At 42.9% G+C, this 13,120-nt stretch overlaps 1 protein-coding gene across 2 annotated transcripts in view; it reads right to left on the reverse strand.

The window, feature by feature from the left end:
* The window catches only part of ACSL1 (acyl-CoA synthetase long chain family member 1), a 68,723-nt gene that overhangs the window by 36,183 nt on the left and 19,420 nt on the right, over positions 1-13,120 (reverse strand). For both annotated transcript variants that reach the window (XM_036838991.1, XM_036838990.1), the window contains exon 2: positions 12,065-12,291. In XM_036838991.1, the coding sequence (XP_036694886.1) occupies positions 12,065-12,259 (195 nt within the window). In that variant the 5' untranslated portion in view covers positions 12,260-12,291. The remainder of the gene's footprint in view (positions 1-12,064; positions 12,292-13,120) is intronic.

Raw genomic sequence — 13,120 nt, forward strand, 5'->3', positions numbered from 1 at the left:
TTCCCGGACCAGGGCTCGAACCCATGTCCCCTCCATCCCACCCTCTGTGCCCCAACTGCTAGGACAACTGGCTGAAAATGCCCTCTGAAGTTGTGATGTTTCTGGAAAACTTGTGTGAAAATTCTCTGAATGTCACAGCAGCAAAGTCGCCAGTGGTGGGGCTGCAAGGGCACATCTCTGCCCACCTCTTTACCTGACCACAGGTATAATCATATCACAGGGAAGAACAGGCCGTGGGGAACAGTGACAGGAGCTTGCAATTACAAAAGGTAAGTAAGTGAGCGTTAATGCCTAATCACAGATTTACACAAGGATTCCAGACAGATATGAAGCCAGAGCCTCAAACCAAGGGATTCTTCCAAAGTCTCACACGCTCTCCTAGTCAACTGTTCCCGGGCTTCCCAGAGATGAGAATGATGCTCACGTTTAAGTTCACATTTACACGTGACTGCAGGAACGAGGCCGCCCCTCCCTTCCTCCTCGTGTGGACCTGGCTCAGACTAACGCCTGCCGAGGCTAACGCCCCTCGCAGATTGCCCTGTCAGTCCTCCGCACGCCCACAGGGCTGCGTCAGAGGGGTGAGTGAGCCCACCGTCTGCCCGCACCTGCCCTTCCTGGACAGCCTTCCTCTTGCTCTGCCCCTGCAGCTTCCCCTTGGGCTCGTCCCCACGCTGCTGCCTCTCATCCTGCCCAGTTCAACAGCCGCTTAAGCCCCTCCACTCAGGTCCGGAAGGGCATCGCCACTCTTGCTGTGTTTTTCCAGCTTTGCTGATGTGTAATTGACAACACTGTAACATATCTACAGTGGACAATGTGACGTGATACACACATGCGTTGTGAAAGGATCCCCCCATCGAATTAATTAACACATCCATCACCTCACATATTTACCCTTTTAAATCTTTTTTGGACACTTAAGTTCTACTCTCTCAGCAAATTTCAATTATACGATACAACATTATCAACTACAGTCACCATGTCAGACATCGGATCCTCAGACCTTATTCCTCTGACAGCTGAAAGTTTGGACCCTTTACCAACCTCTCCCTGTTTCCTCCACCCACCCAGCCCCTGGCAACCACCATTCTACTCACTGTTTCTAGGAGTTCAACTCTTTTTTGGGGGCGGGCACCATCATCACCCCTTTGTCTCCACAAGTCCAGGGTGAGAACTTCATAAAAGCTTTCAAACAACGACCTGCTCTCTTCTCGTGTGGAAATTGCTTTGCCAGTTTGCAAGTAGGTCTTTACACCCATACCCTGTGTCAGACGTGATTCTGCCAGCCACAGGGGAAATCCTACTCAGTGGCAGTCTCCATAGGCACCTGTACACATGGACTAAGAATGCCAGTCCCTGTCACAGCGGGCACATGAGCTGGGAGGCCACAGGTTTGTCCGGATAAGCAATGGCATCAAGAAGGCCTCCCTGGAGGAGGGGACTTTTGAATTCGAAAGCCTTGTTATTTACTGAGCATGTCTTCCACAGGCTGGATGTGCTACCTTTAGTTTGCTTCTTTCAAGTTCTTCCTGATAAAGAACCGTGGTTCTAGTTTTGTGGCATGAAAACAAGTCACTCATGTGACTCTTAGTTTGAGGATGGCCTTGTCCTCTGCCAGGGCTGGAGGGAGTCCTTGGTGGTCCTTCCTGCCGGGCTATACACTCCACAAGGGCAGCAACCTCTTCCTGCCTGGTCTGGACACACCATGTATTTGCTGAATGAATGCCCATCTCACACCTACGCTGTGACTCAGGGAGGATCGAATCCAGAGTGTCCCAGCCTCTATATTTGACTTTCAGCAGCACGGGATTAAAATGCTAAGGCAAGTTCCTCACCATATATATATCCCAACATATGAATGTTTAAATCTCAACCTTTCATGCAAAAGGGTCACCCAGCCAGCACGTGACCTGGATGTCATGAGGTTATCTGGGGTGGAAGTAAGTCATCCAACACGGAGACAGGATGAGTTATACCCACAGAACTGGTTCTACATATTAAAAGGTATGAACCCACGCTAAGCCAAGGCCTGGTAACAAGTCGAAACAGTGACTCTGTTATAGACTAACTGGTTGAGTTACCAGAGGTACATTTTAAACTAAGTTCTGATAGTCTTCAAATGAAGCCTTTAAAACGCTAAGGACTGGAAGGTATAAAAATGTTTTACTCGCTACGATGTATTCCCTTCTCTAATTTTTTTTTTTCCCTTCTCTAATTTTTAAGAACAGAACAAAACAGTTAACTTGAGTTTTCGTTTCAGTGCATTATAATCTCGTGGTAGGTCTCAAAAATCTTTCCAACGTAATTTGAGAAGATAGCCATCTCAATGCCTGTAAGACATCTTTCATCAATTGGAGGAACTCACATACTCGTCCTGCCACCTCTTTCCGCAATGGCAATGGTTCTCATCTATACTTTGTAAGGGTTTGTTGCCTAAACCCCTTAAACCCAGGCCCACGACCCCATCAGCACCGAGTTCTGCTCTAGCCCCACCTATGTCCGACCCGGTTCAGGGAAGGCAGAAGCTCACCACAACTCGCGTGGGCTGCTGCCCAGGTTCTGACAGCGCTCTGCCCCTCCCCCGGTCCCCACCTCCACCTCATCCTTGACAGTTTCTGATCCTATCAATACATCCAACCTGTGTGGGGGACCCCAGACTCTGTTTCTTACCCTACCTGTACCTTCTCCTCCTTCCATTTCCATTACTACCTTTGGACTCATTTGCCTGCAAATCCGTTTTCAGAAGAGTCTGCTCGTGGGTTTAGAAACTCTAGCCACTGACTCGTCAAATTTACCCACACGGATCCAAAGCTTCCTTATTATCCTGCTTTATCCGTTTCCCCCGACCAGAGTCCTAGTTATAGTACATAACTTTCAACCACCGTAATGAGGCAGCATAAGAGAGTTCCAGAACTTCCACTAACTGTATGGTATAATTTCACCTCTGTGGGCTCAGTTATTTTCTTGTGTATGAAATGTGAGGGTTCAAAGAGAAGACCTTCACGGAAGAAGAAACTAACATTTACTGAACGCTTCTCTTGGGCCGAGTGGATGCTGCTTGCATCTATGCAGCCTCTTAACACTGCGGGAGGGAAGGTCCCGTCACTTCTGTTCTCCAGATGAGGAATCTGAAGGTCAGGCTGGGTGAGCCTGCCCAAGGCCGCCTGGTCCAAGCAGAGCGGTCAGGTCCAGCCTCGGCCACAGCTGCCCCTGTCCCTCTGGTCCCTTCCGGCTCCAAAATGCTCTCCTACACCCCGTAACTGCAACTACCACGGCCTGGGCCCTGATCAGTCCCAAACGGTTTCTGGTCACTCCAGCAAAGATCAGCTTCACGAGTGGGACATGAGATCTCAATTCCAGAGAACAGGTTGAGACCAGCTAAAACTGGAAAACTTGCACATCACTTGTGAATGTGATTTAAAAAACAAAAAACAAAAACACCCAGATATACACACAAAAACGTGCTTTCATCCCCTGCTCAAAGTTATGGAGCAACAGTAGAGAAACGCTGTGGAAGACAGAATTCTTCCCGGACACGCACTGCTGCAGGTTGGGGGCTGTACCTGCAGACAGAGGGAAACGGCTCTCTAAATAGGGTCCTGATCAAACCAGGCTCAAAAATTTATGAGACACTTTTGGGATTCTGTTGCCAACTCCAGTTTCTCTGCCCTATTCTATAGCGTGTGTCTGCATCACCTTTCCTGCACGGGTGCTAACGGCCTCTTTATTACCCTGATTTGTAAAAGGAAATTTCAGAAGCTTTAACTTATCCAGAACCTCTGTGCTGCTGCTTTATTTATTTATTTTCTTCCTTTTTTTTTTTTTTTTTTTTTGGCCACACTGTGCAGCATGCAGGATCTTAGTGCCGTGACCAGGGATGGAACCCACGCTCCCTGCAGTGGAATTGTGGAGTCCTAACCACTGGACTGCCAGGGAAGTCCCCTCTGTGCTGCTGCTTTAAAAGAAAAGTGTGACTGGGAAGCAGCCCATGTGGGTAGTGATGAGATGCAGCCACACGCAAAGGGCAGATTCCTCTCATTCTCATAGCCACGTAAAGTTTACGGGAAGAGGAGGGTGAAAAAACCGCCTATGCAAAATGGGAGGGGGGTGTGAAGGTGGCGATGGGCAAATGGTGCTTACTTGGCTTCAAAGTAGGAACAAAGCAACAATACTTTATTCGGCTGATCAGCCCCTTCAACAGTGCCAGCCAGACAGGCTCCTGATTAATACTTAATGAATTAAGTTACTCTTTCTGCCATGGAAGTCCATATGACGATGCTAGCTATATAAAAGCATCTATATTACTAAGTATCGTAATCCCAAATTCAATATTTTAAGTTCTTTTTTAGATATGCAAAGCAAATTTTGTATCTCTTCCTAAGACCTACAAATTCTGAAAATCAGAGCTAAATCTATTCCTATAAACAAGGAGAAAAATCAGGAAGCCCATACACCAGGTAATGGAATTAGAGATTTTAATTTTCTTTCTGCTTATCTGTAGTTTTAAATTGTTCTACAGAGAACATGTATGATTATTTTAATAAGGCTCAATGACTTTATGCTAAACTGGAACTTAAAAACCACATTGTAAGTGCCTCTCCAATTTCTCACAGAATAAGAATTTGACTTTTTTATTTTTTATTTTTTACAGTTACTGCTTAATTAAAAATATCTTAAATCTATACTGGCCAAGTACTCTTTTCAGAGTGATGGCAATGCTACGGTGAGACACCAAGTCCTCTGCCAGAAGAGAAGGGATGCCAAAAACTTCACACATATTAGAAAAAATTAAATTCTATTTATACTTGGTATATGACTAGCTGTTGTGAAATACTAAGTTTACCTTCTAACTAGAAATAAAATACAAAGCCAGCTTTCCTCAGCAGTAGTTCATTCTATTTTTACATTTTGGCATGAATTACACTGACATATCTTTTTATATATTTTAAGAGTTCCACATTAATGAAGCCAAGAAATTGTCTGAAATGAAACAAAGAACTGAAATCCTATAAATACCAAAAAGGTATTAATTAGGCCAGGGCTTCATTTGGAAGGACACACTCTCCTGCTCGAGACCAGCAGTCCGGGTCAGAGGAGGGCAGGGAGGGGGTGGGGGGCGACCATTCACTGCTACATCTAAAAGTAAATGAGGCGATTCTCTGTTTCCCATTGCTTTTCTTTTGCGAGTCATAAATCCTGAAAATGAATTCTGACCTGGGTAGGGGAAAGCAGGAAACTACAGAGAGGAGGTGAAGAGTCAAAGCACCAGTGAACACCTGGCTGCTTCACCTTTTCTATTAACCTTAAAAAGAGATGTACGAGGGAAGGAAGGCAGAGCAGGAGCACTGAGGATCTCTCTTTGGACGTCCCTATCATCCCACCCAGCAAGCCCTAATTACGGAACATCACTCTCTGCTTGGTTTTTAGAGCGATGAGAGCCTGACCTTTTGTTTGCCCAAGTTAAACACAACCACGGCACCCAACTCTACATTACACACCTCTTGAATGTCCTTGATTCTTCACGCCCATCCTAAATTCTGTGGCCACATTAACCCTGCAGGCTCCCAGTCTGGCCTCATCCTATTATAAGTCCCCAAACCCCAACTCCCTCTTGTAAGAGGCACCAGAATCACAACTAACTGCTGAACAATCATCAACAGGAAGACACTGGAACTCACCAAAAAAGATACCCCATATCCAAAGACAAACGAGAAGCCCCAGTGAGACGGTAGGAGGGGTGCAATCACAATAAAATCAAATCCCATAACCACTGGGTGGGTGACTCACAAACTGGAGAACAATTATACCACAGAAGTCCACCCACTGGAGTGAAGGTTCTGAGCCCCACGTCAGGCTTCCCAACCTGCGGGTCCGGCAACGGGAGGAGGAATTCCCAGAGAATCAGACATGGAAGGCTAGTGGGATTTGATTGCAGGACTTCGACAGGACTGGGGGAAACAGAGACTCTACTCTCGGAGGGCACACACAAAGTAGTGTGCACATCAGGACCCAGGGGGAAGGGGCAGTGACCCCATAGGAGACTGAACCAGACCTACCTGCTAGTGTTGGAGAGTCTCCTGCAGAGGCAGGGGGTGGCTGTGGCTCACCATGGGGACAAGGACACTGCAGGCTCCAGTGCTGGGTTGCCTCAGGCCAAACAACTAACAGGGAGGGAACTCAGCCCCACCCATCACTAGGCAAGCAGATTAAAGTTTTACTGAGCTCTGCCGACCAGAGCAGCACCCACCTCTATCCACCACCAGTCCCTCCCATCAGGAAGCTTGCACAAGCCCCTTAGATAGCCTCATCCACCAGAGGGCAGACAGCAGAAGCAAGAAGAACTACAATCCTGCAGCCTGTGGACAAAAACCACATTCACAGAAAGATAGACAAGATGAAAAGGCAGAGGGCTATGTACCAGATGAAGGAACAAGATAAAACCCCAGAAAAACAACTAAATGAAGTGGAGATAGACAACCTTCCAGAAAAAAAATTCAGAATAATGATAGTGAAGATGATCCAGGACCTCGGAAAAAGAATGGAGGCAAAGATCGAGAAGATGCAAGAAATGTTTAACAAAGACCCAGAAGAATTAAAGAACAAACAAACAGAGATGAACAATACAATAACTGAAATGAAAACTACACTAGAAGGAATCAATAGCAGAATAACTGAGGCAGAAGAACAGATAAGTCACCTGGAAGACAGAATGGTGGAATTCACTGCTGCGGAACAGAATAAAGAAAAAAGAATGAAAAGAAATGAAGACAGCCTAAGAGACCTCTGGGACAACATTAAATGCAACAACATTTGAATTATACGGGTCCCAGAAGGAGAAGAGAGAGAGAGAAAGAACCAGAGAAAATATTTGCAGAGATTATAGTCGAAAACTTCCCTAACATGGGAAATAAAATAGCCACCCAAGTCCAGGAAGCACAGCAAGTCCCATACAGGATAAACCCAAGGAGAAACACGCCAAGACACATAGTAATCAAACTGACAAAAATTAAAGACAAAGAAAAATTACTAAAAGCAACAAGGGAAAAATGACAAATAACATACAAAGGAACCCCCATAAGGTTAACAGCTGCTTTCTCAGCAGAAATTCTACAAGCCAGAAGGGAGTGGCACAATATATTTAAAGTGATGAAAGGGAAGAACCTATAACCAAGATTACCTGGCAAGGGTCTCATTCAGATTCGATGGAGAAATCAAAAGCTTTACAGACAAGCAAAAACTAAGAGAATTCAGCACCACCAAACCAGCTCTACAACAAATGCTAAAGGAACTTCTCTAAGTGGGAAACACAAGAGAAGAAAAGGACCTACAAAAACAAACCCAAAACAATTCAGAAAATGGTCATAGGAACACACATATCGATAATTACCTTAAACGTGAATGGATTAAATGCTCCAACCAAAAGACACAGGCTCGCTGAATGGCTACAAAAACAAGACCCATATATATGCTGTCTACAAGAGACCCACTTCAGACCTAGGGACACATACAGACTGAAAGTGAGGGGATGTAAAAAGATATTCCATGCAAATGGAAATCAAAAGAAAGCTGGAGTAGCAATACTCATATCAGATACAATAGACTCTAAAATAAAGGATGTTGCAAGAGACAAGGAAGGACACTGCATAATGATCAAGGGATCAATCCAAGAAGAAGATATAATAACAATTATAAATATATATGCACCCAACATAGGAGCACCTCAACACAGGAGCACGTCAACACATAAGGCAAATGCTAACAGCTATAAAAGAGGAAATCGACAGTAACACAACAACAGTGGGGGATTTTAACACCTCACTTACACAAATGGACAGATCATCCAGACAGAAAATTAATAAGGAACCGAAAGCTTTAAATGACACTATAGACCAGATAGGTTTAATTGATATTTATGCGACATTCCATCTTTAAACAGCATATTACACTTCCTTCCCAAGTGCACACAGAACATTCTCCAGGATAGATCACATCTTGGGGCACAAATCAAGCTTCAGTAAATTTAAGAAAATTGAAATCATATCAGCATCTTTTCCGACCACAACACTGAGATTAGAAGTAAATTAAAGGGAGAAAAATGTAAAAAACACGAACACATGGAGGTTAAACAATACATTACTAAATAACCAAGAGATCACTGAAGAAATCAAAGAGGAAATCAAAAAATACCTAGAGACAAATGACAATGAAAATACGACCATCCAAAACATGTGGGATGCAACAAAAGCAGTTCTAAGAGGCAAGTTTATAGCAATACAATCCTACCTCAAGAAACAAGAAAAACCTCAAATAAACAATCTAACCTTACACCTAAAGGAACTAGAGAAAGAAGAACAAACAAACCCAAAGTTAGTAGATGGAAAGAAATCATAAATATCAGAGCAGAAATAAATGAAATAGAAACAAAGAAAACAATAGCAAAGATCAATAAAACTAAACGCTGGTTCTTTGAGAAGATAAACAAAATTGATAAACCATTAGCCAGACTCATCAAGAAAAAGAGGGAGAGGACTCGAATCAATAAACTTAGAAATGAAAAAGGAGAAGTTGCAACAGACACCGCAGAAATAGAAAGCATCCTTAGAGACTACTACAAGCAACTCTATGCCAATAAAATGGACAACCTGGAAGAAATGGACAAATTCTTAGAAAAGCACAACCTTCCGAGACTGAATCAGGAAGAAATAGAAAATAAAAACAGACCAATCACAAGCACTGAAATTGAAACTGTGATGAAAAGTTGTCCAACAAACAAAAGCCCAGGACCAGATGGCCTCACAGGCGAATTCTATCAGACATTTAAAGAAGAGTTAACATCTATCCTTCTCAAACTCTTCCGAAAAATTGCAGAGGAAGGAACACTCCCAAACTCATTCTACGATGCCACCATCACCCTGATACCAAAACCAGAGGAAGATACTACAAAAAAAGAAAATTACAGACCAATATCACTGATGAATATAGATGCAAAAATGCTAAACAAAATACTAGTAAACAGAATCCAACAACACATTAAAAAGATCATACACCATGATCAAGTGGGATTTATCCCAGGGATGCAAGGATTCTTCAATATATGCAAGTCAATCAATGTGATGTTAACAAATTGAAGAAGAAAAACCATATGATCATCTCAATAGACGCAGAAAAGGCTTTTGACAAAACTCAACACCCATTTATGATAAAAACTCTCCAGAAAGTGGGCATAGAGGGAACCTACCTCAACATAATAAAGGCCATATATGACAAACCCACGGCAAATATCATTCTCAATGGTGAAAAACTGAAAGCATTTCCTCTAAGATCAGGAACAAGACAAGGATGTCCACTCTCACAACTATTATTCAATATAGTTTTGTAAGTCCTAGCCACAGCAATCAGAGAAGAAAAAGAAATAAAAGGTGTACAAATTGGAAAAGAAGAAGTAAAACTGACACTGTTTGCAGATGACATGATACTATACATAGAGAATCCTTAAGACGCCCCCAGAAAACTACTAGAGCTAATCAATGAATTTGGTAAAGTTGCAGGATACAAAATTAATGCACAGAAACCTCTTGCATTCCTATACACTAACAACAAAAGATCAGAAAGAGAAGTTAAGGAAACAATCCCATTCACCATTGCAACAAAAAGAATAAAATACCCAGGAATAAACCTACCTAAGGTTTACCTAAAGAGGTAAAAGTCCTGTACTCATAAAACTATAAGACACTGATGAAAGAAATCAAAGATGACAAAAACAGATGGAGAGATATATTATACCATGTTCCTGGACTGGAAGAATCAATATTGTGAAAATGACTATACTACCCAAAGCAATCTACAGATTCAATGCAATCCCTATCAAATTAACAATGGCACTTTTTACAGAACTAGAACAAAAAATCTTAAAATTTGTATGGAGACAAAAAGACCCTGCATAGCCAAAGCAATCTTGAGGGAAAAAAACAGAGCTAGAGGAATCAGACTCCCTGACTTCAGACTATACTACATAGCTACAGTAATCAAGACAATATGATAATGGCACAAAAACAGAAATATAGATCAATGGAGCAGGATAGAAAACCCAGAGATAAACCCAAGCACCTATGGTCAACTAATCTATGACAAAGGAGCCAAGGATATACAATGAAGAAAAGGCAGCTTCTTCAATAAGTGGGGCCGGAAAAACTGGACAGGTACATGTAAAAGAATGAAATTAGAACACTCCCTAACACCATACACAAAAATAAACTCAAAATGGATTCCAGACCTAAATGTAAGACTGGACAGTATAAAACTCTTAGGTGAAAACAGGAAGAACACTCTTTGACATAAATCACAGCAAGATCTTTTTTGACCCACCTCCTAGAGTAATGGAAGTAAAAACAAATATAAACAAATGGGACCTAATGAAATTTAAAAGCTTTTGCACAGCAAAGGAAACCATAAACAAGTCGAAAAGACAACCCTCAGAATGGGAGAAATATTTGCAAATGAATCAACGGACAAAGGATTAATATCCAAAATATATAAACAGCTCACCCAGCTCAATATTAAAAAACAAACAACCCAATCCAAAAATGGGCAGAAGACCTAAATAGACATTTCTCCAAAGAAGACATACAGATGGCCAAGAGACACATGAAAAGCTGCTCAACATCACTAATTATTAGAGAAATGCAAATCAAAACTACAATGAGAAAAAAAAAAAAAAAAAAAAACTACAATGAGGTATCACCTCACACCAGTTTGAATGGGCATCATCAGAAAATCTACAGACAACAAATGCTGGAGAGGGTGTGGAGAAAAGGGAACCCTCTTGCACTGTTTGTGGGAATGTAAATTGATACAGCCACTATGGAGGTTCCTTATAAAACTCAAAATAGAATTATCATATGACCCAGCAATCCCACTACTGGGCATATACCCAGAGAAAACCATAATTCAAAAAGACACATGCACCCCAATGTTCACTGCAGCACTATTTACAATAGCCAGGTCATGGAAGCAACCTAAATGCCCATCAACAGACGAATGGATAAAGAAGTTGTGGTACATATATACAATGGAATATTACTCAGCTATAAAAAGGAATGAAATTGGGTCATTTGTAGAGACATGGATGGATCTAGAGACTGTCATATAGAGTGAAGTAAGTCAGAAAGAGAAAGACAAGTATCATATATTAATGCATATATGTGGAATCTAGAAAAATAGTACAGATGGACCTGTTTGCAAGGCAGAAACAGAGACACAGATGTAGAGAACAAACGTATGGACACCAAGGGGGGAAAGCGGCGGGGGTGTGGTGGTGGGATGAATTGGGAGGTTGGGATTGACATGTATACACTAATATGTATAAAATAGATAACTAATAAGAAGCTGCTGTATAAAAAAAAAAATAAAATTCAAGAATTAAAAAAAAAGCTTAAAAAAAAACAAAAACAAAAAACAGATGTACCATACTAATGTTAGATGTTAATAATAGCAGAAATAGACGTGGAGTTTATGGAAATTCTGTAATTTTTCTGTAAATCTAAAACTGTTCTAAAAACTCAACTTAAAAAAAATCTGATATAAAGAAGCAATTAATGAGTATGCAGCCAAAAAAAAAAAAGAAATCCCTGAGTCCTTTTTAACCCCTGTGCAATGTGTTCCAGGTATCAGACAACCACAGGTGAAATCCTTCTTCCTCTAACAACTGACAACCCTCTTTCCGCTGAGGGCAGGGACCCTGTGCCTGTCCTTTCCCCTCTCAGGATCCTCCGGGCACAGCTCAGAGCCCAGCGCAGGGCAGAAGCCCCAGGAGATTATGGGACGAGCCTCTGCTCCGTGTGACGTGGCCAGACACCCAAGCAGCGTCACTGCCTGTGTCCCTCTGTCCTATTTTTTGCCCTCCTCTTCTCATCACTGCTGAAATTCTGTTTGGGGAGCACATTTCAGTTCACAAAGTGCCCCACCAATATTTGCTTGTGGTTATGATCTTGCTCGACGCCGCCTTCGATGGGGCCTGGAACCTGTGGAGAGAGACGCAGAGGCCCGGGGGCGGCCAGGCTCCACTTACCGCCACCTGCACCGACTGCATGGCCAGGTCGCACGGTGGCTTCAGGGCCCGCGGCCGCGTGGCGTACCAGAAGGTGGTGAGCGCCGCGAACGCACCGAAGCCCATGAGTGTGTTGGTTGGAAGTGTGCGCACGTACTGCCGGAAGTCAACCATCTCTGGCATCCGAAAGTACTGGGACAGCTCGTGGGCTTGCATCGTCCTGGGTTGGTGGCACACTACGCCGATATCTGCCGGAGAGAAAAACGTCACGTTCATTCCAGGGCGGCGCGATGCTGTTCCAGGCTCCCCGGGGCCGACCATCAGCTCGACGCTGGCTGACCGATCGGGGGCACGAAAGCCACAGGCTGACGGTCCAGGTCTTTTCTTGGCTGTCAAATCTCACTTTCCTAAAAACAGTTTAGGAATTCGTTTTACTTCTATCATCGTGTGTAAAGTTTTTGTTGACCACATTAAAAAGATTTAGTCACTCAGAATTCCTGCCATAAAATGTTCCCACAAGGGGCATAAGTTACCATTTTCTTGCCTTATATTCTCTCTCTTGTTCTCTTCCACCTAATCAGATACACTCAACTCTCATTATCACAGCTGATGGGGAGAAGAACAGAGAGGCAGAAACTAGCCCCAACCACCCGAAGGCCATCAGTTTCCATTTCTTCTGACAAAGCTCAGCACAAGCTCACCAGCTGGTGAAAGAGACCAAGCTGGGTTTTGAGTGGGCCCCTCACCTTCCCCACGCTCTTTGTACCACAAAAGCAGCCATATAAGCGCACGGAAAACTGGAGCTGGCTATTCTGACAAAACAGTGTCATTTATATTCCTCAAGCTATTATAGCTAAAATAAATAATAAAAGGGTGTGCATAAATATCTAGAGATATTTATCTAGCAAATATCTAGAGAGATTATAGCATACTATTTGAGAGAAAGTATAAAATAGTATTTAAGATCCCAGATTCTAGAGCCAAATCCCGCCTCCCCAGCTCATCAGCTGTATGACTGGGGACCAATCACTTGCCCTTTCTGTGCCTCAGTTTCCTCATCCACAAAAACAGCACCTA

This window comes from Balaenoptera musculus, chromosome 21, assembly GCF_009873245.2.
Source record: "Balaenoptera musculus isolate JJ_BM4_2016_0621 chromosome 21, mBalMus1.pri.v3, whole genome shotgun sequence".
NCBI lineage: Eukaryota > Metazoa > Chordata > Mammalia > Artiodactyla > Balaenopteridae > Balaenoptera > Balaenoptera musculus.